General features: G+C 54.2%; 10 protein-coding genes across 10 annotated transcripts; 6 read left to right on the top strand and 4 right to left on the bottom strand.

Annotated features, from left to right (window-relative positions):
- Positions 1-257: 257 nt before the first annotated feature.
- On the bottom strand, positions 258-1,063 carry CCM_01763 (CHD5 domain containing protein; the record flags this gene model as incomplete). The annotated part of the gene is made up of 3 exons (XM_006666918.1): positions 258-649; positions 716-902; positions 977-1,063. The coding sequence occupies 3 exons, from the start codon at positions 1,061-1,063 to the stop codon at positions 258-260; spliced, it is 666 nt and encodes a 221-aa protein (XP_006666981.1).
- Positions 1,064-1,333: 270 nt separating this feature from the next.
- On the top strand, positions 1,334-2,389 carry CCM_01762 (Protein prenyltransferase; the record flags this gene model as incomplete). The annotated part of the gene is made up of 1 exon (XM_006666917.1): positions 1,334-2,389. The coding sequence occupies one exon, from the start codon at positions 1,334-1,336 to the stop codon at positions 2,387-2,389; it is 1,056 nt and encodes a 351-aa protein (XP_006666980.1).
- Positions 2,390-6,250: 3,861 nt separating this feature from the next.
- Positions 6,251-7,966, top strand: CCM_01761 (aspartic-type endopeptidase (CtsD), putative; the record flags this gene model as incomplete). Its single annotated transcript, XM_006666916.1, has 3 exons — positions 6,251-6,424; positions 6,481-7,531; positions 7,581-7,966. The coding sequence occupies 3 exons, from the start codon at positions 6,251-6,253 to the stop codon at positions 7,964-7,966; spliced, it is 1,611 nt and encodes a 536-aa protein (XP_006666979.1).
- Positions 7,967-8,861: 895 nt separating this feature from the next.
- On the top strand, positions 8,862-10,646 carry CCM_01760 (amino acid transporter, putative; the record flags this gene model as incomplete). The annotated part of the gene is made up of 3 exons (XM_006666915.1): positions 8,862-9,912; positions 9,984-10,556; positions 10,618-10,646. 3 exons carry the CDS (start codon positions 8,862-8,864, stop codon positions 10,644-10,646), a joined length of 1,653 nt encoding a protein of 550 aa, XP_006666978.1.
- A 1,912-nt stretch (positions 10,647-12,558) lies between these two features.
- Positions 12,559-14,040, bottom strand: CCM_01759 (GTP-binding protein rho1, putative; the record flags this gene model as incomplete). Its single annotated transcript, XM_006666914.1, has 7 exons — positions 12,559-12,618; positions 12,682-12,739; positions 12,856-13,007; positions 13,174-13,308; positions 13,364-13,588; positions 13,833-13,860; positions 13,973-14,040. The coding sequence occupies 7 exons, from the start codon at positions 14,038-14,040 to the stop codon at positions 12,559-12,561; spliced, it is 726 nt and encodes a 241-aa protein (XP_006666977.1).
- A 2,988-nt stretch (positions 14,041-17,028) lies between these two features.
- On the top strand, positions 17,029-18,182 carry CCM_01758 (KOW domain-containing protein domain-containing protein; the record flags this gene model as incomplete). Its single annotated transcript, XM_006666913.1, has 3 exons — positions 17,029-17,484; positions 17,541-17,553; positions 17,644-18,182. 3 exons carry the CDS (start codon positions 17,029-17,031, stop codon positions 18,180-18,182), a joined length of 1,008 nt encoding a protein of 335 aa, XP_006666976.1.
- Positions 18,183-18,799: 617 nt separating this feature from the next.
- CCM_01757 (urease accessory protein ureG) lies at positions 18,800-19,673 on the top strand (the record flags this gene model as incomplete). The annotated part of the gene is made up of 2 exons (XM_006666912.1): positions 18,800-18,972; positions 19,034-19,673. The coding sequence occupies 2 exons, from the start codon at positions 18,800-18,802 to the stop codon at positions 19,671-19,673; spliced, it is 813 nt and encodes a 270-aa protein (XP_006666975.1).
- Positions 19,674-19,954: 281 nt separating this feature from the next.
- Positions 19,955-22,463, bottom strand: CCM_01756 (pre-rRNA processing protein Tsr1, putative; the record flags this gene model as incomplete). The annotated part of the gene is made up of 2 exons (XM_006666911.1): positions 19,955-22,290; positions 22,358-22,463. The coding sequence occupies 2 exons, from the start codon at positions 22,461-22,463 to the stop codon at positions 19,955-19,957; spliced, it is 2,442 nt and encodes an 813-aa protein (XP_006666974.1).
- Positions 22,464-23,076: 613 nt separating this feature from the next.
- On the top strand, positions 23,077-24,795 carry CCM_01755 (small nucleolar ribonucleoprotein complex subunit; the record flags this gene model as incomplete). Its single annotated transcript, XM_006666910.1, has 2 exons — positions 23,077-23,766; positions 23,824-24,795. 2 exons carry the CDS (start codon positions 23,077-23,079, stop codon positions 24,793-24,795), a joined length of 1,662 nt encoding a protein of 553 aa, XP_006666973.1.
- A 256-nt stretch (positions 24,796-25,051) lies between these two features.
- CCM_01754 (peptidyl-tRNA hydrolase 2) lies at positions 25,052-25,811 on the bottom strand (the record flags this gene model as incomplete). The annotated part of the gene is made up of 2 exons (XM_006666909.1): positions 25,052-25,371; positions 25,466-25,811. The coding sequence occupies 2 exons, from the start codon at positions 25,809-25,811 to the stop codon at positions 25,052-25,054; spliced, it is 666 nt and encodes a 221-aa protein (XP_006666972.1).
- Positions 25,812-26,558: the final 747 nt, after the last annotated feature.

Here is a 26,558-nt window from a genome sequence, read left to right as displayed (position 1 = left end):
ATTTTCCTGTGGTCGCTAGAGTCAATATGTTTGCCTAGATCGACTCCAAATACCCTGCCAAGGGTTAGTCTCTATCGTGTTACAAAGTCGTCCTATAAAATGACTGAACTTTGCGTCAAATTAAGGGAGATACATGTCACCTCAACCCACGTAGTTTTGTCAAAATATTTGATGGATGAATAATTCCTGCCCTCTATATCGTAGTTCATACATTTCCTATGCCATCAAATCTGCGTCAGGGTATCTCTACTGTCCAATTACGCCTTTTTCTCGGTCTTCTTCTCGCTGCGCGCCTCCTCGCCCACCTTTTCGCTAGTTGCCTGGATTGGTGTCTCCTTCCTAGTCTTACTCGCCGTCGCCGTCCGCGAAGATGCAAGCAGCTGGTAGAGGCCGCGCAGCATGTCGCTCACGAGCACAATGACCGTCGTGCAGGCGAGCTGCCACGAAGCGATGCTGACGCTGCCGAGGGGACCACGCGGGAAGGAAATGATCCATTCCGCATAGTAGGGGAACCAGCCATGCGGCAGCCAGAGCATGGGCTCCTTGGCGAACCAAAAGGGCAGGGCGTATTGCGGTGCTCGGGTGACGAGGAATCGGACGGCGCTGAGGTACTTGTCGAAGCCGGCACGTGAGGCTTCCAAGCCCTTCTCTGTAGAACCGAGTTAGAACCGAGTAATGAGCCTGCCGGGAAGGCGTAGCAAATATTCCAACGTACTTTGCCCTTCGAGCTTCTCTAGCAGCTTGTCATGCTGGCGGCGAACCTTGGCCCATTTCGCAAACTGGTCCTGGCTGCTGGTGGTGTTGAGGTCGCGGCGGACTTTGACGTACTCGGCCTGCGTCTTGCGCTGCTCAGCAGCTGCCTTGGCTGTCGGTACGGGCAAGTAGTTGATGGCTGTCCAGATCTACCATTCAGCCCTCTTGTTAGCTTCCGGTCTTTTCTCCCGCCGTCGTTGCATGCCGGTCTGTGGAATCTTACCAGATCATTCAGGACAGTGGCGCCTACAAGGTTGATCACATGGACCACCACTTCCACGGCGAATATCACGAGGAGAAGGGACGGCATCTTTTACTTCGAATGTCCCGCGGACGTCGGGGGAGATAGATGACGGCTGGAAGAGCTGTGGGAAACTGGTTGCGGGCGGTCCTGGTGCTCACGCAACGACAGGTGCAGCGGCGACCACGTACCTCCAACTAGCATAACCCCGACATGGTGCATTTGCTGGCAGTCCCACCCACCACAGCGCCAACGTCGACGTTTACCCTGCAGGCGTTTTTTATATTCAAAGACTCGACTTCATGGCTCATCGAGGCGCCATTTTTGTTGGGCTAGAACATGTCGAGAGCTCTTGATGCAAAAGTCAAGGAGGCCCTGGAAATTGAAGACAATGCGTCTGTCTATCGGTCCGTAGCAGACGTGTTGTGTATACGCCATGACGAGTTGCTCGACATTGAGGTTCTTGGCCCGAGTCACATCCTACCACATGGAACGTACGTCCTGCAAGAAGAGAATGCGGTGGCAATTCCAAAGCTCAACATCTTGCGAGCTTTTTTACCAGCATACAAGATATTCAAAAGACACATTGATTATCAGGATGTCACACCAGATGAGCTCCTACGCGCGACGTCGGTCATGCTGCTACTCGACCCTGAACACATGACGGCTGCCAATGCTCGAAAACGACAGATACAGCAAATAGAACAGGGGAACATGAGACTACTAGACATACGTATAGATGCAGAGTTCTATTTCATCGACAGCTTACTCACCAGTCGTCTACACCGTCATACCAAGTCTCCAACACTCTGGGGTCACAGACAGTGGCTTCTGGAGTTGTGCACCAGCATGCAACGGCCGGTGGACAGCCTCCCGACAGCCTTGGCAAAGCTCATTTTTATCTCCGCGGAGCGACACCCACGCAACTACTACGCCTGGTGCCACGCGCGATACCTGCTCGACCTAGCCAGTCGCCAGAGGCAACACGCCGCCCCCGCCAGAGGCACGCGATGGCCGCCCCAACAAGAACAAGACGCAGCCGCTCTGGAGGCCTTGACAGACGCGGTCAAGACGTGGTGTTTTAGCCACCACGACGACACGTCTGGGTGGTCGTTTCTAACGGTGCTCATCGCGCGACGCCCGCAGGCGGCGGCAATCGCGCTCTTCACCGAGACGCTGGGTCGCGCAGAGGCCTTTTCGTGGAGGGGCGAGTCGGTGTGGTACTTTCTGCGCAACATGCTGCGCGCGGATTGGCTGCCAGACGGGAATTATCGAGCGCAATTTGAGCGGGTGCTCGAGCTGGTGCATGGGAGAGTGGCCGAGCCTGAGCAGTTGGACAGGCAGGTCTTGGGACACATGTTGGAGTGGGTGAAGATGTACGCTGCGTCCAATTGATGGTGAACATCGACGAGGAGTAGAAGAGGCGACGAGTAGTGGCGGGAGATGCTGGAATGTACTGCCCAGGAAACGCAACTACCAGGCGTTGATGAATAGCAAATCTCATGTTCTTGCCTGACCTGTGATTTCAAGAGTGCAAATTCCTGCAGTGCAGTAATGACCGGACCCGCCCATTCCCGAGACCGTTATTTCCTCAGACAACAGATTCTGACTTGAATCATTAATCTGACAGTTGTCTTGTGGCAAGCTAGCATTCCTGCAACGGCAACTATGTCTGAGCAACGACCAAGCATTCCTCCGCCTAATAAGCTGCAAGTCTTTGTAATTTTGGACACCAGAAATAGTAACGTAAATTTGAGTACGAAATGAGGGACTCATTCAAATCCTGCACATGGCCGTGAAATGCTGCTGGCTGCGCGCCGGTGGTCGCGATGCGCCGCGCCGTGAACGACAGTTGATGTTATAACAAACCTTGCGTCATGACCGGAACTTTATAGAAGAGGCCAAGAACTAGTTACAGGAAAAATTCCATCCTCGGGAGTTCTTCAACGAGGGGCCTGCTTCAGTTGGGAAGGCTGAATTGGATTTAGGTTCCATGCACGGAGGACTACGGGGGGCTTTGCTGGACTGTCTTCCTGAGGGCGCGAATCTTCTGGATGAAGAGTTGTTAATCTACGAATACAATATGTTGGCCCCTTGCGTGCAGGTGAAGTGATAGTCTGGGCGCTAACAAAGCCATCCATGTTAAAACCACCAATTGCCAGGGGTGGAGAAATGAAACTTGTACTTTGGTATTTTCCAAGTTTCAAGTTCTGTTTATTTTATTTCCATTGGCGAATACTTACGAGCCGAAATTGGCGACTAGAGACAATACTTGGCAACTAGCTCGTTGGCTGCGGGCTGTTTAGTTAACTACCTAGGGAAAAACAGGGGACTCGCTTGGCCAATCACAAGCTGTATTAAATGCTGAAAGGCGTGAAACGCAGTACAACTACTGCAAAAAGACCATTTGTTGGGAACATATTGCTTGATATTTGCAGATGCCTTTCGGGATAGGTGTAGGTGTTGGCTAAGCTCTCTTGGCAGTTGCTGTACTACGTACATACGAATAGTCGACGCAACGTGGATCTATAGCACACATCAGTGTCTGTTAAGCTTTTTTAGAAACAAGAAGAGGCTTGGGCGGTTCGTATCACCGACAGGGATGACGCTGTTGCACATTGTTGATCTCCAGTGGGCGAACGAGGAACAGTCTGACCAACGACAAAAAGCTCGGCGCATTGGTCCCGCTTCCCCTTGAGGGATACGGATTGATTACGGGGCCACCGGGTGAGGAGAATGACAGGGACCGTATCGGACGAAGAGAGCCACACTGGACACACGAGGGAGAGACGGTGGACGTCCTTATTCCGCGCCGCGCCTTGTGGACGCGTCAGAGCGGTGGGCTGTGCTACTTTATACGATGCTTGGCCGCATTCAAGTCAAAGTTCTTCTTCAACTCAACAAGTCGTTGAATCATGCGACATATATGTACGGATAAGTGTTGTTGTTATTGATACGAGCAGTGGTGGCTAGCATGCATGTCTTACATGGTTAATTTGCAGGTGTGATATTGGTGAAGAAATGTTGCAAGGTTGATTGACGTGCATGAGGGAAAGACAAACGTGTAGCTTTCGGGAAAACTACCCAGTAACAGTCGGGTGAGCGAACCACTCGATCTGCTTGACAATAACTAGTTAAATAAATTTGACAAGGAGCCGGCCGTCCCAACCTTGCTGGTGGCGGCCAAGGGCACGGGGGCTTGCCCACAGTGTCCACCACGGCGTCGTCATTGCGGAGCTTTTGCTGCGGACGAGCATGGAAGCCCCGGACAGATCGATATTTCTAGGTCTTGGATACGCATTGGCGAGCTCTGTTGCTTTTCATGAATGAACTAATTCGTAATTCGTAGTTACAATCACTTCATGATGTGATGCCAGCGTACTTGTTCATTGATGGCGTGCCTGTTGTCAGGCCAGCAGGCTGGAAAGCAGATATATTTTGCATCAGAGACTTGATCTGGCATGCATAATGGACCAGGCCTAGACCAGCAAATTGCATCCGAGGACGCTTAAAAAAAGGGTCATACTGACCACCGATGCCTCTTTCGTGCTGGCGGAAGCGCCGGTCTATTTGGGGTTTGCGTGTCTGTGCTCCTTGGTGGCTTTGGTTTGTTTGTGCTGTCAGGCCTGTCAGCGGCGAGCCGAGACTCGATCTGAGTCTCCGGACGGGACGGAATGGTATATGGGTAACTAGACGGGAGAGACGAGGCTGAGGGCGATGTCTGGCTATAGAATGGCTCAGGGTTGTACATTGTGATCAGTAGGGTGCGATGGACATCGCATGACCTAGTTAACACAGACGACCACGAATCAACAAGGGTATGTCGTAGTGATAAAAACAACGCTCGAGTGCTTGATGCAAGAGGCGTTGGGCGATGTGCCGCTGGCGTGTGATGGACCACTCGTGCGTTGTTGAAGGAGGGCAGGAGAAGGAGGAGAAGGGGGAGCAAAAAGAGCGGGCTGTAGGATCGGCTGGGTGACATTGGCGGTAGGCTGCAGGCTAGTGGTGCACCCTGCTGAGCAGCGAGAAGATTGATGACTTGCAGATGCCTCTCGGGATTGTTGATTTCTCCCTCGAAATCTATTCTTGTCCCTCCTTTCCTTGTCTTATCAAGCTGAGTTGTAATATATATAGCTTTGGCATGATAGAACCTCCATGATGTATTAATCCAAAAGTATCCCGAGGGGCTGGAGGGTGGCCCCCCTGTCTGGCCCGCTTGCTAGCTTCAGGGGGTTGCATGGGGTCTGCCCGGATTCCTTAGCGGCCAACGTGCCCTGTAAACCTTGAAAGCTGCCCACGTTTTCCCAGTTGCCCACTGTAAGCCCACTGTAACAGCACTGGAGCTGAGCCACCCCAGCCTGCTTGCCCGCCACTGCCCAACGCGCCACCAAAAAAAAAACCGAACTCCCTTAACTTAGTAGCCTCGCGACTCGGGAGCTCTCGACCGACCCCATCCACATCTCCCCTCCGACAAGGATTCCCTTATGCCTTTGTTCGCTTCCCGTGCTTCCTCCTACTCACCAGTTCACCAACTAATACCACCTCTAATCCTAACTTCCTCACCATCCTTCTTCCCCCTCCCCTCCCCTTCTTCCCCTCTCTCGCCTCCTCATTCTTCTTCTTTGGTTGTCCTCCTTTAGCATTGTTTTCTTTTTTCTACTGCTTATTATTTAGCCGCCACACGTCTGTAATCTCGACCTCAGAACAACACGCCTGACTTGTGTCTGCTCTGCTCCTTCGATCTCCGCAGCTTTTTTTGTCCAACTTTCTTCATTTGATTTTCTTTCCTGTACATCCTCGTCGTCTCGACCTCGTTACCGCCGATTAATACCCACGCTTCCTGGCAAACCTGTTGCGTGTACTCTGCCATCTATTCTCGAACCGGGCGTATATCCGCTTTCCAAGTCTTCGCCTCGACTCCTCGATCCCGATTCAACCTCGCGACTATTTCTACCATACGATCGATTGCTTCGTCTGCACTCGTTGCTTCCCCACCTAGCAATGAAAGCTCGCTCGAACTGTGTTCTTTCCACATAGTTTCACAGGAGTCTGTTGGCACTACTGTGCGTCCTCAACACTCGACCAACTCTGTTCGCCATCCCAAATCGAACGCCTATTGTGTCTCCCCAACCACATATTCTTCAAAAGCGCCTTTAAATTCCGATTGTGCTCGTGCTCAATCGCGCTCCGAACCAACTCTCCTCCTCAAATTTCCTTGCGTAGGAACACGAATCGCCACTTGCCAGCCGCATCACCATGCAACTGGTCCCATCGCTCCTCTGCCTAGCATTATGGTCTAGTTCAGCACTTGCATTCTACCCATATAGGCCAGCATGGTTAAAATCCAGCTTAGAAAGCGAGGACAAGAGAGCCACTTTGGCAGAGGACTCGGAGGGCCTCGCCTTTGAGATTCACCAACGCCAGGGCCGCGTATGCCTAGCCCTTATCCGAAGCAAGTTCTCAAAGCTAACAATCATATTCCCTAGCCTGTCGTTTCCCAAGAGGCTATACGCCTTGCCGCCAAATACGATAGCCACGCAGCGCTTGCCCGCCGCAAAAATACCTACGCCGTCACCACAGCCACTACCCCCTCCACGAGCGACGCCGCCGGCATTAACCAGGATGGAACCGACTACTCGTACTTTATTCAAGTTAGCATTGGTTCTAAAGGAACCAAGCTCTACATGTTGGTCGATACGGGAGCTGGATCCAGCTGGGTTATGGGCGCCGACTGTTCCAGCGATGCATGCGCCAAGCACAATACCTTTGGCACTGGCCAGTCTGACACCCTCACCATTAGTGACAAGGACTTTTCCGTAGCCTACGGATCCGGAAAGGTCAGCGGGAAGCTTGCCACCGACACCATTTCGGTTGCCGGAATGAGCGTCAAATACCAGATCGGTCTCGCCTCCACCACGTCGACTGAGTTCAAAGACTTTGCTTTTGACGGCATCCTCGGATTGTCCATGGGCAGCGGAGCCAGCGCCAACTTCCTCGCCACCCTAACATCAGCCGCCGCCATTAAGAGCGCCATCTTTAGTGTCGCCCTGAGCCGTGCTGCCGATGGTGGTACGTCTGGTGAAATCAAATTCGGCGGTATAAACTCGGCCAAGTACACTGGTGACATTTCCTACACCTCTCTTGCCTCCAAGAGCGGTGACTGGGCTATCAATCTCGACGACATGTCTTTCGATGGCAAAAAGGCCGGTGTTGGCAAGCTTGCTTACATTGATACTGGCACAACCTATATCTTTGGTCCCCCGAGCGTCACCGACAAGGTCCACGCTGTCATTGACGGCTCCAAGAAGCAGGGCGCCTACTACAGCGTCCCCTGCGACACGACAACGCCCATCACCGTCACCTTTTCTGGTGTTGATTACCAAATCCCCGCCAAGGATTGGGTCGGAGCAAAGGATACCAGCGGTACCTGCTTCAGTAACATCTACGGCCAGGAAGTAGTAAAAGACTCCTGGCTCATCGGTGCCACGTTTCTTAAAAACGTCTATACCGTTTTTGATAAGGATGGTGGCAGAATAGGTAAGCTCCTTACCCCGAATCAGGGAGAGACGGACTAACACTTTGTCAGGATTCGCAAAGACTGCTTCAGGTGACTCGGCCTCTTCTGTGTCTTCTTCTGCTACCCCCTCGGGCTCCTCGTCAGTGTTTTCATCATTGTATCTGTCATCATCTTCTCTAGGCCCGACTTCTAACACGGCTACACCCACTAGCAGTCCATCGACCATGTCGACCAAGACTTCGTCGGCTGGCCCCTCTGCCTCCGCCAGTAAGCCCTCCCTGGGCCTTACTGGACAGGAAACCACGACGGCCGCGGCTTCCGGCAGTTCAACTGTGTCGGTAGCCGATGCAACCAAGACTGGCGACAAGGGCAACGGAGCTGCGTCTGGCCTACACGCTCAAGGCGCCCAGCTCGCCTCCTTTGTTGGTGTCGCTGCTCTTCTCTTAATAGTATAGATGAGAGTATTCGAAAAAGATATAGAAGGAAGTCGGAATATTGTTAGCCTGGCTCCTGGGGGCAGCACGGTTGGATATAAGGCACATATGATACCATTGGAGGAGGATCGACATTAATTTTTGAATACTCGGATACGGAACGCATGCAACGCAGCTAGACCTGCCGCGCGCGAATCGCATTTTACATGCTGCATTTATAGGCTTTTAATACACACAACGCCTAATGCCATTTCTACGCTTCGAGGAAATTTAACCCAGGTTTCTTGATTTTGGACGCCTTGCTTTCGTCGGAGAAATGAGAACAGCAAACCGGCATCTACTTGCTACCAGCAGGCGTAGTAGAGCTCGTAGTAGCTCATAATTTGCCTACACAGACCGGTTTCGTTGAAACGAATACCCGCGAGTATGACATAACTGAGCGCCGCCGATGAGTTTTTCAATGGTAACCCTGACGAATACTGTAATCCTTTTAAAAAGATTAATGTTTAGAATCTGGAAACGACTTGTGTACATATCCATGAAAGCTTATACCTAAAGGACGGCGGACTCAGCACAGTAACTATGGAGAGTGGAGACAGTGTTGGCGCAGCCAATCCAACGGTGGCCAGCTTGGTCACAGCCAGTAATAGGGATTGTCTTGTCACTCTGCAACTTAGATTATCACCTCCTGAATACGCGACATTGAACTGTAAAAATCAAGACGCAGGCAATCGTTCCTTCACGCCGCTCTTTTTCTCTTTTTTCCATCTCTTCCACTGACTGCTTCTAGCAAGTTCGACTGTCCTTGCGCGGCAATTGTTCCGCCTACCATCAACCCCCCGGCACATCTAATACTTTGTACCACAAGCCAAAAAATGACAGCGGCCGCAGCAGCGACTACACTACCACGATTACAATGAGACAAGCCAAGCGCGGAGGCGATTCTGGCAGCGGCGGCGGCGACTGGAACGACGGCGACGACCGCCAGGGTCTACTAGCCGGGGGCCACGACGACGGCAAGGAGACCACCTCACTGCCCAACGGCGGCAGCGAGCAGCAGCAGCAGCAGCAGCCAGCGCAGGTACGGACACCAGCACGGGTGCGCTTCAATGATGTGCCCGAGGTGGTGCGCATGAGCAGCGCCTCGTCACGGCCGTCCGGCGACGACAGCCTCGACGGGGTCAACGACGACAACGATGACCCGCGCAGCACGCTCGACCTCGAAGACCCCCTCCGCGCCTCGACCGACTCGGACCACCGGATGCCGCTTCTCACGAGCATGGAGGCGCCCTCGGTCGCGCTGGCCAACGATCTGGACGCCGCCGACGCGGCGGCCCAGGAGCTGCGGCGGCCCAAGTCCGGGCTGCAATCCGCCTTTATGAACATGGCCAACTCCATCATCGGCGCGGGCATCATCGGGCAGCCGTACGCGATCCGGCAGGCGGGCCTGCTGGCGGGCGTGGTGCTGCTCGTCGGGCTCACGGCCGTCGTCGACTGGACCATTTGCCTCATCGTCATCAACAGCAAGCTCAGCGGCACCAGCAGCTTCCAGGGGACCGTGCAGCACTGCTTCGGCCGCCCGGGGCTCATCGCCATCTCGCTCGCCCAGTGGGTCTTTGCGTTTGGCGGCATGGTCGCCTTTGGCGTCATCGTCGGCGACACCATCCCGCACGTGCTGCTCGCCGTCTGGCCCGGCCTGTCCGACGTGCCCGTCGTCGGGCTGCTGGCGGATCGACGCGTTGCCATTGCCGTCTTTGTCATGGGCATCAGCTACCCGCTCACGCTGTACCGGGACATTGCCAAGCTCGCCAAGGCGAGCACCTTTGCGCTGGTCGGCATGCTGGTCATTGTCGCGACGGTGCTGGTGCAGGGCCTGCTGGTGCCGGCTGAGGCACGTGGCGAGTTTAGTTTGCCGCTGCTGACGGTGAATACGGGTATTTTCCAGGCCATTGGCGTTATATCGTTCGGTACGTGCCAAGCAAAAAATGGATGCGGTCTCGCACGTAGTTTGGTTGGTTGCTAACATACAATCGCACAGCCTTTGTCTGCCACCACAACTCTCTCCTCATCTACGGCTCGCTGCGTACGCCCACGATTGACAACTTTTCACGCGTCACACACTACTCGACCAGCATATCCATGGTGGCGTGCCTCGTGCTCGCCCTCGGCGGCTTCCTCGTCTTTGGCGACAAGACGCTCGGCAACGTGCTCAACAATTTCCCCTCGGACAACATCATGGTCAATGTCGCGCGGCTCTGCTTTGGCCTGAACATGCTGACCACTCTGCCGCTCGAGGCCTTTGTGTGCCGCGAGGTGATGCAGACGTACTGGTGGCCCGACGCGCCGTTTAACCTGCGCCGGCACGTTGTGCTCAGCACGGGGCTCGTCGCCGCCGCCACGTTTCTGAGCTTGGTGACGTGCGACCTCGGCGCCGTCTTTGAGCTCGTTGGCGCCACAAGCGCCGTCGCCATGGCGTACATTCTCCCGCCCATGTGCTACATGAAGCTGACGACGCGGAGCTGGCGCACCTACCTCGCCGGCGCCATTGTCGTCTTTGGCACGCTGGTCATGGTCATTTCCGTCGTTCAGGCGGTTGGGAAGCTGATCAATAGTGAGTCCCCCCCGCAGATTAGGTAGTTATGGAACAGGTGGGAAGCTAACAAAGTCGGTAGATACAGATGGCCCGGCAAAATGCCAATAATACGAGCGTCAAAACAACTCGCTCTTTTCTTTTCAACGCTTTGTACATATACATGGGGCTTGGTGGGGTGGGAATTACTCGGAAATCACGGTTGGAAAACAAAAGGCTTAGCCATTGTATAATGCTGGCTGGGAGCCTTTGGACTTGCATTCTGGACAAGCGAGGAAGGGCTATGACAGAACATGCTGAGCAGCCTGGACGCCTCAGCGCTGTATCGCTGTACCTATAGATTTTTATGGCATACGTGGGAGTTTTTTTTGTATTCATGTAGTTTAGACAAACTCGATGGGATTTCCCTCGCAACTTTGTCAGGAAACCATACCACATCTGCACCGCTCACCGTGACAAGCTCATCCTTCAACGTAGGTACCAATATTACGTAGCAAACCTACCCAGTTTTTGCCTTTGAGCTTCTCATCGTCAATGCAGACGCAAAAGCAGGCAACTCATGCGCTAATAGCCAAAAAAAAAGCCAACGCCAACGCCGTCCTGATAAGCTCTTTCCTGGCTATAACGTACCCCGCCTCCGCTCCAACAGCCCAGCGCTGACAAGACCGCCCGTTGACGAATCGTAGCGCACGAGATACCAAGAATCATCATCCCTTCTCTCCGAGGTCACACCCCTTGTTGACAAGGGGGGGTCTCTGCTATCCCCCAAAACAGTTTCCGCGGGGTTTGTTATTTTGTTCCCAGGTTGGTTGTGCGAGCAAAAAGAGCTTTTCCGTCTTGTTGGCAGCACGTCACACAGCATGTTCAGTTTCCCCGCTCAGGCTGGCTGCGCAGCTGACCCAACCCTAACTTGCCTACCCTCTTGTTGTTGCACCTTTCCTGCGAAGTGAGGGGATTTCTCTTTCTCCTTGAACAAACTCTTTCGTACTTTCTTTCTTTGGAAACCATATCCCGAAAACACAGAAAACACCAACAAGAAATCAAAAGCAAAGGCGAGAACAAGACAAATCGCCCCAAGATGCTCGTCAACTACAACCACGCCAGCTGCCCCAAGTGCAGCTCCGCCATTACAGACGGCGGTAAGACTTGCAGCAGCTGCGGCGCTGTACGTAAAACCCCTTTGTTTGGTTTTCCTTCTTTCTTGTTTTACCAGAGATCTGTGTCACTGACGCGAAATAAACTCTTCTTGACAGACATGCCCCAACTAAGAGACAGAGTTGGCTGACTGTTTCGTTTGCGGAACTGCGGCCCGGATCGAGAAACGCCAGACACGTTGTCTTATTAGTTCCAGCTAGATGTGTTACTGGTGATCTGCAGCATGAAGAAGCGGGGCGGGTGTAGATGAGTAGAGATGATGATATGACGATGCCGACGATGATGATGACGACCTTAGCATAGAGACGCGGAGTTTACGAGACGCGGAGAGTGTTGAGCTGCGAGAGTGTTGAGATGCCTTCCAAATTATACAGGGACAGTTGTTATCCAGACGAATAAGATGTCTAGCACAGCCTTCACCGTGATATGCAAGACATGCATGCTCGCTTCTCCTTCTCACACACAAGCAAGCATCTTGTCCGTACTCGGTAGAAATGTAAGAGATTTATATTATGCCAAGCACGGTTCATGGAGCTCTGCGTCTCATGCACCGCACAGTGGCACACCACACTAGACCGTCCTCGTCGGCTGTTCTCTTGCTTTCTCTTTACTAACCCGTGTCCTCCGCGATCAAACAGTCTGCACAAAAACACGCACACGCACACACAAAAACAATGTAAAGAAACATGCCCTACATGGCCCCCAATACACACACCACAAGTCAGCTTGGCCATCGAGACGCTCACCAATTCGGCGCCAACGACAAGCCCATCTTCGCTTGCAGCAGCAACACAAGACACAATCCGCTCGACCAAAATATAACAAATAAAAGACGTATTAATTATGGCCCTTCTAGCACCTCATTCGCTTATTCCACATCGGCAAGCCCGCGCGTCAAATCAAAGCCAAGGTACAAGCCGGGTGACATCTAAAAAAAACTCCGAAATACGGCAACCTGTGTAAACGGCTTGCCGGTCTGTCTGATACAAACCGCCACCTCTCTTCCGCTGATGGAGCAGAGGGACGTGTGGCGCTGCCGGTCAGAGTCGCTAGGATGGTTCAAAAGTGTGCAACGCGGGTTCGGCCTGAGCCGGGGAGGCTAGCATGAGAAGGAGGTCCGGGACCGGATGCGTTGTCATTGTGCTCGCGCAAATTGGCTGTTTACAGGATGCGGCACTTCTTGTGCTTGGTGCGGCTACTGCGCGAAAGCAGGGCAGCACGAGTGGCGTGCTCGAAAACCTCGTGGACACCCTCGTTGGTTTTGGCAGAGCATTCGAGGTACTTGTAAGCACCAATCTTCTTGCGGATCTCCTCACCCTGTTTCATGTGTTAGTCGATGGACGTAAGCGCGTGGGCCAGCATACGCGGCGGTCGGTCGGGTGAGTGCAGACGGGCCCGTGTCATATCAGACGACCGACGGGCCACGCCTGGGCTCGCGTGTGCCGCATAAAAGATGGCAGGGCCGTAGCAAGAGAAAGCATACCTCTTCGGGGCTGACGGGCTTCTGGCTCGTCTTAGCCAGCTCGTTTGTGACCTTTTGGTCGTAACGGAGATCCTTCTTGCAGCCAACGAGAATAATAGGAAGGCCCTGGCAGAAGTGAAGGACCTCGGAGATCCACTGCAATTGTGGCGAAGTGGTTAGCTGGAGTTCGCAAGTGCAGCGGGCGTAGCACCCAGGGGGTATGCTGGTGAAACTGAACCTTCTCCTGGACGTTGTCAAGGGAATCGGGGGAGTCGATGGCGAAGCAAATCAGAATAACGTGCGAATCAGGGTACGACAGAGGACGAAGACGGTCGTAATCCTCCTGACCAGCAGTATCCCAAAGGGCTAGCTCAACATGTTTGCCATCGACCTCGACGTCGGCAACATAGTTTTCGAAAACGGTGGGGACGTAAACCTGGGGAAAGTGAAGAAGGGCGTGTTAGCGACGAGCATCTCTAGAATATTGCCCGGTTAATTGAGATTTGTTGTCGTAGCGGACCGATAACTTTGGAAGCGTGCATCGGGAGCATTTGGGGTTGGGTTGATGCGTCGTCACGCAGAGCGTTATCGGTGGCCCACGGGGGCGGGCAAAGATGTTGATGGCGTCGCGGGCAGTCGTTGGAAATAGGGGAGGGCCGAGAGAATCATCGGGTGCTTACCTCTGGGAAAGTTCCCTTGGAAAAGACACTAGAGAGTCAAGTCAGTACAGGATTGATGGTAATGAGGCCGCGGGTCTGGTTGGGAGGATGCGTGCCGGGTGGCAGGCGGAGAAGACGAGGCGCCTAGTGGTGATACTAACATCAACAGACAGGTTTTGCCACAGGCACCGTCGCCGACGATGACGAGCTTTCGGCGGATTTCAGCCATGGTTTGTATGGGGATGGGATGTGAGGATAATGTCGTGGAGATAGACTATGGAAGAAAAAGATGGCGAGAAGAGCAGATGAGATGCACGATTTTGGGGGGTGGCGGAGGATGGTAGATGGTGGATGGAGGAGCGAAAGGCGAACGTCAGAAGGGGGTTTGTGACGGGTGGAGAGGAGAAGGACTGATGGACATGAGGTGGGAGCTGGGAGCTGGAGCTGGGAGCTGGCAACTGGCAACTGGGGTTGGCTGGCAGCTGGTTGCCTATTGCCTCCTCATCGAGGTACCAGGCTGCCTTTATGCACAGCAAAAGATACAAAGATACCTACGGTGTTCGTCCAAGTGCGATTGGTTGGCTGCGCCTGGGTAGGGAGGCCTGTCGACGTCTGTCGAGCTGGCTGTGCTCATCTCCGTCTGCATCTTTCTTTCCTTCTCTTTTTCCTTCTCCTTTTCCCTCTTGTCCAACAACCTGGGTAGTTACCTAACAAATACCTATTTTCCTGCCTGCCTTAAAAAAAATTTGTCGGTACCAACGGGGGCTGTGCTTAGTCGGCGAGTTCTCTTCAATCGCTCGACCACTGTAATCCGCCGCCCGAGCCTCTGTTAACGCAGTTTGACCGGGCAAGTGGGTGTCGACGGTGCCACGCACCACTGTTCTGTGATACCTACTACCAGTAATAACACCTTGCCAGTCCAGCCTCTATTACAGCCTGTGTGATCTAGTCTAGCCCATGGAAGGCCTTTTGTTTTCGCTGTACGGAGTTTTCAATGGCGATTTTCTACCGATTTTCTCACAATTCCTCAGGGCCCGCCAAGTCTCTCGCCCGCCGTCGTTGTGTGTAATGCAGATGGCTGATCTGTCTGTGGCTGAGGTTGGGCTCAGTGGGCTGTGCTGTAAGTACCTCTGTACCTACTAAGGTATCACAGTATCAATTATCAGCTCTTGCCCGTGTCTTGCTACATACAGCCGTAATAAACAATGATTATCATGTATCATGTCCGGCTTCCCGATGCATGCACAAGGGTCCAGACCTGGCACTCTTTCACTCGGATACAAAACAGTGTGACATGAGCTGTGATTATTGACTTTAACAGTCTCCAGAGCACGCCTTTGCCACCTACCACCAACCGCAAATGACCATTCTGGTACCTCCTCAACGCACTGGCCTGTCACTTCAATGCCAATGATACGTGCAATCCGCCACTTTACCCGGCGTTGTTGGCAATTTGCGCTCAATCCTTTGTATTTTTTTGCAAAAAAAAAATGCCATTTACCATAAGAAGGTCTTTTTGTGCTGTCCACCTCGAAGCGGATACCACGTTCTACAACAATTAGCTCTAAGTTAGGTACTAACAGGATAAAGGACTGGCGATAGCATGTGATTCTCAGCGAGAGACTGCCTTGCTCATATGGCTGGCAATCACACCCAGTCGCTATACTTTGTGGGTAGAACAGAACAGTGTGTTCATCGGAACGGTTCCGGTTGTGCAAGCACCTGGGCGTTTAATAAATCACAGCAGCTCGCACCCCATCCCGGCCGAGTTACACCCCATCCATTGCTCGCAAACGTCGCAGCTTGCTTTGTCGCGCCTAGCGTGGTACCTCGAGGCGCTTTGAGCATGCAGGACCTCCTGGTAGTACTGTAGATAGATGTAGTAGTTAGGTACGTTAGGTACCTGGGAAGTTGCCTAGATGTCGCACGTGCATCTTTAGGCATGTCTGTAGTAATCTGCCTGCGGACTTCCTCCTTCACCAATCTACATGAACCAACAGATGACCAAACGGCCCGAAAGCCAGTGACCTGGTTGAACGGCAAGCCAAACCAAGTGGGGTGTCGCATCTGAGCGCAACAGCCATTTATCAGAGGAAATATGCATAAAAGGCACATGCTCGGATCTATCTCTATGGTCCGTTTCCCAGGCACGCGCTGAAGACAAGGAATAGTTAACTAGTCCCCGCACCATATATTGGGCAAGGCGTACTCGGGCTGCTGCCTCAGGACAGGACTCCATGGACCAGCAACTCAATTGTTTCGGCTCTGGTTCTCTTGTAAACAAGTGCCCGCCGCCACTGTCACAAATAGAACGATCTCGACATGCAAAATGTGGAGGTGAGGCTTGAGCCGCTTCCTCTTCGCTGTCGCTGCCCTGCCCTGTGCCATGCTGTTGCGCTGAACCCAGCCCAGAGCCCAGAGCTGCCATATCGATTGCACTCGTCCAAGATCGACATGGCGCCGGCATATCCAGGCCGTGCCGTGTAATTTGTACATATATTTTTATTGTAGGAACCACTGCCCCATACACCCGTGGATCGGTAAAACGTACGATTATCGCGCTACTTTCAGCAGAGCCTGTACTTGGTAGGCTTACGCGTAATAGTGCGTCTTGATAAACTACATAGTAACATTGCTCGCTGCGGTTCCCCATGAACAGTGGTAGGGATAACCATCGTATTAAAAATAGTCGTCACTCTAGAGCTCACACTTGATATTGCTAGCCGTTGCAGTCCTCCATAGAGAGAGGTAGGGAGGTAGGGGCCTCGTATGTATTATTTCGGTTTCCTAAAGCATCTCGCAGCCACAGGGTTGTAGTGGTTTCTATTAGACAACTGAAATACGCGGATAACCACACCGCCGCAATACCCAAACTTGAGCAATCCAATCAGATTTTACGTGAGTACCATAGAGACCCGCCGCGTTAGCCAAACAAAAAAAAAAGACTTAGGCGACAACTCGCAAAATCCTCCAAAATCGCCAAATCGCAGATACAGGGTAAGCTAGGTACTTTTCGCCGCCACTGCCGCCTTACCTATTCGGGACTTTTTGCAGCTTCTCCCGAAATTCCTTTTCGCATCTGCACGCGACCCTGCTCAATCATCATCGACGTCCTCAACCCGGCGCAAGGTCTGCCAGATCCCAAGAGCACTGCACAGGACCCTATTGAACCCAGCACAACTCAATCGAGCCATAAGCACTGTGTCGCAGACCAAGCATGGACAAGATTGTTAAGCGTGTGGCGCACGCCCAGCGTTCTGCCAGCCGCAGAACTCAAAGGGCCACGAGGCGACAGAAGATCCTGTCATACTATCGCGCCGACAACACGATAAAGGTGGCCAACCGAGAAATCATCGATAACATTAAGGACGCCAAAAAGGCCACAAAGGAGGACTGGGAGCTTGGCCCCCTGGCTCCGCAGCGCGATCTGGGCTTCAACAACTACGGTGTCGTCACGCAACCCATCCGTCAGGACTGGAGCAATTACGGCCAGATCAGGTACCAGACCAAGCTTGCCGAACAGCGATGCGCCTGGGCCGGCGGTGCCAAGATGCTTAACCTAGCACCGGGCGACAGAGTTGTCATCTTCGAGGGCCACGACAAGGGCAAAATTGACACCATCAAGACGATTCAACCCGAGACTGGCTCCCTTACGCTAGAAACCCACAATAGAGTACGTTGCAATCAATAAGTACCAATCAGCCCCCGATTGTACTAACACTTCTCCAGGCCATGGTCAAGAGTATGCTCGACCAGCCTCCCCGCTCACAACCGATGCCCCTTTCCATCGACGCAGTCCGACTCGTATACCCTTTGCCCGATCCCGCAACAGGCGTCACAAAGGACACCATCATCAGACAGTTGAAGGCCGTGCCACCGAGAATGGAATCGCCCAACATGACCATTGAGCGCTGGCGCTACGGCAACAAATGGGACCGCATAGTTCCCAGCCTCAACAGGATCATCCCCTGGCCCGAGACGGTGGCACCTGAGTTCGAGATGACGGCCAGCGACACTGCCCGTGATCAAGTCGAGGAGCGCACCTTCTACTACAGCCTCACTGCTTCGCCCATGCCCGAGGGCGTCATTGATGAGCTGCGTAACAAGTACTCCAAGTTCCGTACCAGACACGAGGATTGGTACGTGGACGCGCAAGAGGCCGAAACTCGGGCCAAGGAGAACAGAAACCAGAAGGTGCGCGACATGCAGACACCGCTGGAGGAGTTCAATGAGATGCAGCGCGCAATCCGTGATGTCGCCGGCGAGCCTGAGCTATCAGAGGATATGCTGGCTAAGATTGGCAAGGTCATGGCCAAGAGCAAGGCTGAAGTTTTGGAAAGATCTGGTGTATCAGAGGTTGAATCGAAGTAGTAGAGGGCTTGTGTGTACTGTTGAAAGCAGCGTTCTTGGATGCAAGAACTGCTGAGCGCTGGGCTAGGTTGCGCCTGGCATGTACTAATCCGATAAGGACTTGTAAATTACCATCTGAAAATAGACATTCGTCAAATATTTATGCTTCCATGTATTATTGCAAATGTAAGTAAGAAATATCCAGTGTCTACAGTCAGCTTGCGTTGTGCGGGCAGGAGCTTTACTTCAACCTGCCCGCCTCGGCTTGAACCTTGCATGCAGATGTAGGGAGGCTGACAGACCGAGTCATCTAACCAACTAAAAAGTAAACCAAGCTCGAATTCGTGTCCAAGGCATCTATCCCCCCCCTGATCACACCGGAAAACTAAGGGTGTACTATTTGGAGAAAGCTACCTAGGAAGAGCTCCGGCCGTCTCCGACCTAGGAGGGAGGGACCAAACCCTTGGCTCGCTGTTTGGCCCGTTGATAACACCCCGCGCCAACCCCCACCTCGACGCAACCGATAGATAAAGTTACAAGCTTGCTATTCCACCATCCTCATTCTTCAAATTTTGTCCTGCCACTTTTCACTTTCTGCTAAACCAAGCGGAATAAAAGAGTTGAAAAACAAAGAAATCATGTCGCACTCTCACGAAGGAGCTTCCCACTCGCACGATGGCGGCTTCAACGCCCAGGAGCACGGCCACTCGCACGAGATCCTCGACGGGCCGGGTAGCTACGTTGGACGCGAGATGCCCATTGTTGAAGGCCGCGAGTGGTCCGACCGGGCATTTACTGTTGGCATTGGCGGGTGCGTTTTTGACAAAGCCCAGCCCGAATAGATTTCAGAGCGCTAACACATGCAACAACAGCCCCGTTGGCTCCGGCAAGACGGCGCTGATGCTCGCCCTCTGCCTCGCCCTCCGCCAAGAATACGGCCTCGCGGCCGTGACCAACGACATCTTCACGCGTGAGGACGCCGAGTTCCTGACACGACACGCCGCGCTCCCTCCTGCGCGCATCCGCGCCATCGAGACAGGCGGCTGCCCGCACGCCGCCGTCCGCGAGGACATTTCGACCAACCTGGCCGCCCTCGAGGACCTGCACCGCGAGTTTTCCACCGACATTCTCCTCATCGAGTCGGGCGGCGACAACCTCGCCGCCAACTACAGCCGCGAGCTGGCCGACTTCATCATCTACGTCATCGACGTCAGCGGCGGCGACAAGGTCCCCCGCAAGGGCGGCCCCGGCATCACCCAGAGCGACCTCCTCGTCATCAACAAGACGGACCTGGCCGAGGCCGTCGGCGCCGACTTGTCCGTCATGGAGCGGGACGCGCGCAAGATGCGCGAGGGCGGCCCGACCATCTTTGCGCAGGTGAAAAAGGACGTTGGCGTCCAGCATATTGTCAAGTTGATCCTCAGCGCCTGGAAGGCCAGCGGCGCCGAGGAGGATCGCAAAAGCCAGGGCGGCCCCAAGCCGACACCGGGTCTGGAGAGCTTGACAAAGTAGGCGATGATAATACCAAGTTGCGAGATTCGAGAATAATAGTATGAAAAAGGAACAAAATATCAGTCACTGGAGCTTACACACAAAAAGAAATGAAGTTGCTGGAGTTAGCTTATACTCACAAACAATCACTTTTCAAGTATTGCATTTCTTTTCGGTAACCTATGAATCCTATTTTCCCAACACGTAATGCGTAGTCCGTTGTCATGATATATAAGTATAAATCCCTCCTCTCTTTGTCCTCATTTGCTCATTCCTTTTTTTGTAAATCATTTATATCTTCCTTACGCCATGGTCAAATCGCCATCGGCCTCGACAGCACTAACAGCAGCACCAGCCTCCAGTAGGGATCCCCGGACTGGCGTAGCGTTGCGCGGCCAGACTCTCTTGTACAGGCTGACGCCGATTGAGTCTTGCGGGTTGATGCGTCCGTCAAACGTGGCCTTGAAGTAGCCGTGCGTACCGAGCGGCTCCTTGATGAAGCCGCTGCGACCGCGCCGCGTCCACAGCGGCATGGCCTTGAACCACTCAACGTCCTCGCGGTTGAAGAACATGTAGCGGATGGTGACAATCTTCTTGTTGATGTGGTACGGGTGGCCGGTCAGGAGGATGCGCTTGGCGACGACGCGGTTGGTGGACGGCGGCAGCGCGGTGCCGGTGCCGATGAGTGCGAGGCCGGGGCCGTCGCCCTCGAGCGGGTCCGTGCCGGGCTCGGTGGTGGTGCGCTTGAAGAAGAGCACGGGCACGGCGCCCCAGGTGACGGGTCCCATAAAGGTGGCAATGGCGCTGCCGCCAGGGTGCAGGTAGCGCGCGTACTTGTGCACGTTGTTGGGCGTGGTGCCCGCTTGCGAGAAGAGCGGGTTGATGACCATGCGGCGGGGTCCGCACTGCACGATGAGTTCCTCCTTGGACTTGACTGACTTGCCGTAGTCGGTGCTCAGGTTGAACAGGTAGTTGACGGCCGTCTTCTTGTTCTCGTGGCGGAACAGCGAGAAGAGCGCGACGGCCGCCGTGGGCTTGTGCGACTGCGCGAGGCTCGGCGACAGGCCCTTGAGAAAGACGTGCACGCGCGTGCCGGGCTCGACGCCGCCGACGAGGGCCTCGCGAACGGCGCGCCCCTTGGACGCGGCGTAGTCGGGGATCCGCAGCAGGCGGCGCCAGTCCTCGGGCTCGTGGGCGCGGTCCTCGTCCTCTTGCCAGGCGCTGGTGCGCAGGCTCTTGAGGCCGCGGTACCGCGCCAGGCGCTCGCGGGCGAGAACCTGTGGATGTAGCTCGATCTCGTCCGGGAACTCCTTGTCGTCCTCGGCTTCGTCGTGCTTCTTGGAGCGGTACTGGGCCAGTTGCTCAGCATCGGCCGCCTCGTCCAGCTCCTCCATCATCTCTGACTGGGGGTATTCGGAAGGACCGCCTTCTGTGGGCTCGGGCTGGGCATAGCCCTCTATGCCGTCTTCGGGAGCAGCTTGATATTCTTCGGCGTGGGTGTCTTCCATCTCCATATCTTCCATGTCCGACTCTGAGTCGGACACATCCTCGAGGTACCAAGCGGACTGGTACTTGGATGTTCCCTTGGGGACCTTCCTCTTTGCTTGCTCCGCCTTCTCCTCCTCTCCCTCGGAGAAGTAGTGGTGGTCGTCAAGAAGAACACCCTTCTTGGGAGCAGTAGCGGGATCCTCCTCAGCCTCTTCGGTGTCCATGAGGACGTCTTCGGGAGCCAGCTCATTCAGGTCATCACAATCGTCGCTGGGCTCGTCGAGAACCTGGCTAGCCTCGTCCTCTGCAGATTGCGTAGCGTTGCCCTTGCCATGTTTGGCAAGCGGCGCAGCCACAATCTTTTCGATTTGGAATGTACCCCAATCACCAACCTGCACCAGTCTATCGGCCTTCAGGCCGCGGCCACGGACGACTCCCGTAATGACGGTGGTATCCGTCTCTGTGTTGGCAAATTGGATATCCTCAGCGAGCAGCCAACTGCGTTCGTCCCTCCACCTTACACCCTTGGGCGTTGTGCTGCACAGCGAACGCATCAAATTTGCGCACTCTTGTCTGTTTTCGAGATTGAAGATTTTTTCCTGCTCGGGGTGGAAATGTGTGATGAAGGACTTGAGCGAGCTGACGACGCCGGGACGCTGCTTGGCAGGCTCAATCTTTTCGAGACCCTGAACGACGGTAATCAGAGTGGACAAACCCTGACTCTCGACAGATCGCAGAATGAGCTCGCCAAGTTGGTCGACCTCAATGGAGGCAGACAAAATGACGACAACAAAGTCGGCAACACGGGTCGCATCGAGACACTCAGTAAGGTCACGCTGAAGGGGCATGTATTGGAGCTTTTGCTTGAAGCGGTCGACGGAGACTCGAAAGTTGCCAGGCTGGACACTGGCGGTAATGTCTAAGCTGCCGTTGAGCTGTTGAATAGCGGCGGCGGCATCGCCGTCGGGGCACAACGGCAGGACAGCAACAATTCTGGGGGCGCCCTCACGGTTGTTGAAGACGGAAGAGCCCTTTAGGTGCTCCTTGTGCTTGATGAGACGGGCCTGCTTGGCCTGGTTTCGTCGGTCAAACTTGGACATGACTTGCTGGTGGGGTGTCTTGCGCGATCCTTTTTCGTCGGGTACTCGACCTATACAGGGAAAAGGAGTTAGTCTTGGGGCAGAAATGTAGTAAGTAGGACGGGAAATCAGTCGTACCCTTGGCGCGGTCTCGCAGCTCGTGCTTGGAAGCGGCCTTGGATTTGAAGGGCTTGTGAGAGACCTTGGTGGTCGGCCTATGGGAATGGGCCACAGCGGTAGGCATTTTGCCCTCACCGGCTTTGAAGCGGAACGGAATGGAGGCCAGCTTGAAGGCGATGCACCTTGCGACTGGGAAACGAATCTGAAGCTTTTCTGAGAGCTGACAAAGTCTGGTAGTCGTCGCAAGACTTGTCGAAGTGGCGGTTGAGAGGCGGCGGGGTGGATGGTTATCAGGAAATTTTTGTGTGGCCAGTACTGATAAGTTTTAGTGGTGGATGCGGCATGCGACACCGTGATGGCGAGGGGGAGGGGGTATACGTGAGGATTCTGGGATTACGACCTGATATCTCGCATTTTTCGCTCGAATATTCGATGGGGTATAGATTCGTAAAATATTTCAATCATTCATAATTACTGCCGAGTTGCACTCTTGATTCCCATGTTTTGTAAGTATCGGTTTTCACTACTTTGTAACCAAGTCTTCTTTCGGCAAGTGGGGATATATACTGCTTATCGATACCAAACTTTTTTTTTCTCAAGTTTGACAAGCCTCAGAAATGGCTGGCGGAACAGACAAACCTGCATGCTCACGAGGAGATTTTGTACAAAACCAGCCAAACCACCACCACCGTGCCCTACCTGACTAACACGTTTGAATCTACTCGAGCGCCGCGACAATGCCAACAGACGTGGTGGCCGAGGCCAGTGCCGCCGTGCGCGACAATGGCGCCGTCACGGTTACCACGCAATCCAGCTCCGACCTCTTCCCCCGGCACGACAAGGAGAGAAGGAAGCGTTTTCGCGAGGCCAAGAAGGCCTATGGTCGCGGCAAGCAGATTGACATTAAGAACGTCCGCGACAAGAAGCTGCGACGAAACCTGAAGGAGCTCGAGAGCAAATTCCAAGCCGCTGCTGTCAAGGCCAAGGATGCCGAGATTTTGCTCGAAAACACATCTGGCTTCCTTGAGCCCGAAGGCGAAATGGAAAGGACGTACAAGGTTCGCCAAGAAGACATTCTCCCCGAGGTAGCGATGGAAACGGCGACGAAGCGATTCGAACTCAAGTTGGATAGCCTTGGCCCCTACGTGTTTGACTACTCGAGGAATGGAAGAGAATTGCTCCTCGGTGGACGCAAGGGTCATGTCGCGACCATGGACTGGCGAGAGGGTAAGCTTGGCTGCGAAATTCAGCTTCGAGAGACCGTTCGCGATGTCAAGTGGCTGCACAACAACCAATATTTTGCGGCCGCGCAGAAGAAATATGTATACATTTACGACCGCAACGGAGTCGAACTGCACTGCTTGCGCAAACACGTTGAACCTACGCATATGGAATTTTTGCCTTACCACTTCCTCTTGGCCACCATTGTAAGACACATTGTGATATTGAGCCACAGAACCAATCAAGACTAACTTGGCCAACAGGGAAATGGCGGCGTTATCCGATACCAAGATACGTCAACCGGCCAACTCGTCGGAGAAATGGCAACGAAGCTTGGACAGCCCGTATCGCTGGGCCAGAACCGTTACAATGCGATCATGCATGTCGGACACCAGAACGGTGCAGTCACATTGTGGTCGCCCAACTCGCAAGAGCCACTGGTCAAGCTACTCGCCCACCGAGGCCCGGTGCGTTCACTGGCTATGGACAGAGTCGGCCGATACATGGTGTCAACAGGGCAGGATCAAAAAATGGCCGTGTGGGACATACGAATGTTCAAGGAGGTCAACAGCTACTTCACCAGACAACCGGCGTCATCGGTGTCTATATCCGATACCGGTCTCACCGCCGTGGGGTGGGGTACCAGGACGACGATATGGAAGGGCCTATTTGACAGCAACGCCGCTGTGCAAGAAAAAGTACAAAGTCCGTACATGGCTTGGGGTGGCGAAGGCAGACGCGTTGAGCGCGTGCAGTGGTGCCCGTACGAAGATGTCCTCGGCCTCGGCCACGACCAGGGCTTCTCCTCCATCATCGTCCCCGGCGCCGGCGAGGCCAACTTTGACGCCTTCGAGACCAACCCGTTCGAGACCGCGAAGCAGCGACAAGAGTCCGAAGTCAAGGGCCTGCTCAACAAGCTGGCGCCCGAGATGATTGCGCTGGATCCCCACTTTGTCGGCCAGCTCGACCTGCGCTCAGATGCCCAGCGCAAGGCCGAGAGGGACCTCGACGCCCCCGCGGTAGACATTGCCGAGGAGATTCGCAACCGGGCCCGAGGCAAAAACGGCGCGCTCAAAAAGTACCTGAGAAAGCAGAGGAAGAAGAACATCATCGACGAGAAGAGGATGAAGGTCGACGAGATATGGAACGAGCAGCAAAAGCAAAAAGACAAGAAGCGACAGGAAGTCGAACAGGATCTCGGCCCGGCGCTGGCTCGCTTTGCCCGCAAAGAATAGCCCCAGTGGCAGTAGACGGGCTCTGCAGCCGGCATGTATATATAATACCCTGGGAAATGTACAGCGTCGATATATTCAAAACTGCCTTGGGTTTAAATGTGACTGAATTGTCTCTGCGCCTTTTCTATATGCTCATTACTCGCATCCAACGTTAAATCATCCCAGCCAAGTCCCATTATGCGCCATCCATTTCCGTGATATTAAAAACCGTGAGCTTTTTTTTTTGTTTGTCAAAATCAAGAGTCCCGCGTAATCTTTACAGGAGCTTCAAGTGGCCCGTCACCTCATCGATGAGGCTTTTGGGCGCGGGGCCGACGCCGAGCACCGTCATGCTGCCGGCCTCGATCTGGGTGCGGCCGGCGTCCTTGATGACCTCGGCGGTGAGGCCCATGGCGCGGGCCTTGCGGCACAGCTGGAGCATCTCGTCCTGGCTCTTGAGCTGCACGGCAATCTTGGCCTGGCCCAGCCTTTCCCAGCGGGCCAGGATTTTGCGCTCGGTCGAGTTGGGGTCGGGGTTGCTGGCGAGCGCCTTGTAGCAGGCGAGGGTGGCGTGGGAGCACTGGGCGGCGATTTTACCTGCAGGGAAGCAAGCGAACAGACAGTTAGCCGACCACCACTCTTGTAACTCTTCTAGGATCTTGTTGAGTATGGCACGGAGGGGGAAACGTACCCTTGGTCATGCCCAGGTCGGTGCGGACGACCAGGACGAGCTTGCACTCCTCGTTGGTGAGCTTGGGCTTGGCGCCCGCGGCGGCGTCGGTGGCGCCAAAGCGCAGGCCCTGCTTGACGTCGGCGGCCTCGCCGTTGGTCCAGTTCGGCGCGTGGTCCAGCAGCGAGTCGCCCTCGTCGACGTCGCTCTCCTCGCTCTCGACGGGGTCCTCGCGGTTGGCGCGGCGCTCGGCCTGCAGCGCGGGGGAGAAGAGGTACCCGCGGCTGGTGTACAGGCCAAAGATGTAGCCCGTGATGAACGTTGTCAGCGCCGTGGTGATTGCGACGGTGGTGTTGTCCATTGTCATTGTGAAACGGGAGGGGGGCTTCGGTTGCCGTCGGGGATGCCGGGAAAATGGAGAGCCGACGGAGCCTGAGCCTGTCTTTCAAGTGCGGGAGATGCGGCACCGGAGAACTAAGCTACCGTAAGCGGCGGCGGTCTTGTCTGAGGGAGAGTATTTGAATTGGAAAGCAAAGAGCGTTGGAAGAATAGCTTCGTGTTTTGGCGATTTTGAAGCAAAGCTTCTGATTAGGTCCACTTTTAGCCTAGCTGCCCAGTTGCCCTGGTGCGACGAGCGCCAAGATTCAACCCTTCATTGTTCTGCGGAGAATACAGAATCGGGATAATTTAGTCCAGGAAGCCGTGACTATACAGAAAATGACGGATCGAGAAGCTATCGTGGTGGCCATTTCTGGCTGCTCGTCGAGCGGCAAGACGACGCTCTCACGCCTGCTACGAGACATATTTCCAAGCACCTTTATCCTGCATGAGGATGATTTCTACAAGACGGATAAAGAGTAAGTCTATGGATTTTTGAGAAATCTTTGAATATGTAATGAACAAAAATAAAAGTATTCCTCTCAAGAATGGCATCGCAGACTGGGATTGCGCCGGCGCCATTGACATCCCCGCCATGACCGAGGCAGTGGCATACATCCGCCAGCACGCCGAGATTCCAGTACGCACCGCACCAAAAGACTTGAAGAGGCAGTCGGAAGAGGGAAACCCCCTCTTAGAATACTGACCCAAAAAAATAGCCCACGTTAAACTCCAT

This window comes from Cordyceps militaris, assembly GCF_000225605.1.
Source record: "Cordyceps militaris CM01 unplaced genomic scaffold CCM_S00001, whole genome shotgun sequence".
Taxonomy (NCBI): domain Eukaryota; kingdom Fungi; phylum Ascomycota; class Sordariomycetes; order Hypocreales; family Cordycipitaceae; genus Cordyceps; species Cordyceps militaris.
Note: the sequence above shows the minus strand (reverse complement) of the source record. Positions and strands in the feature narration are given on the sequence as shown.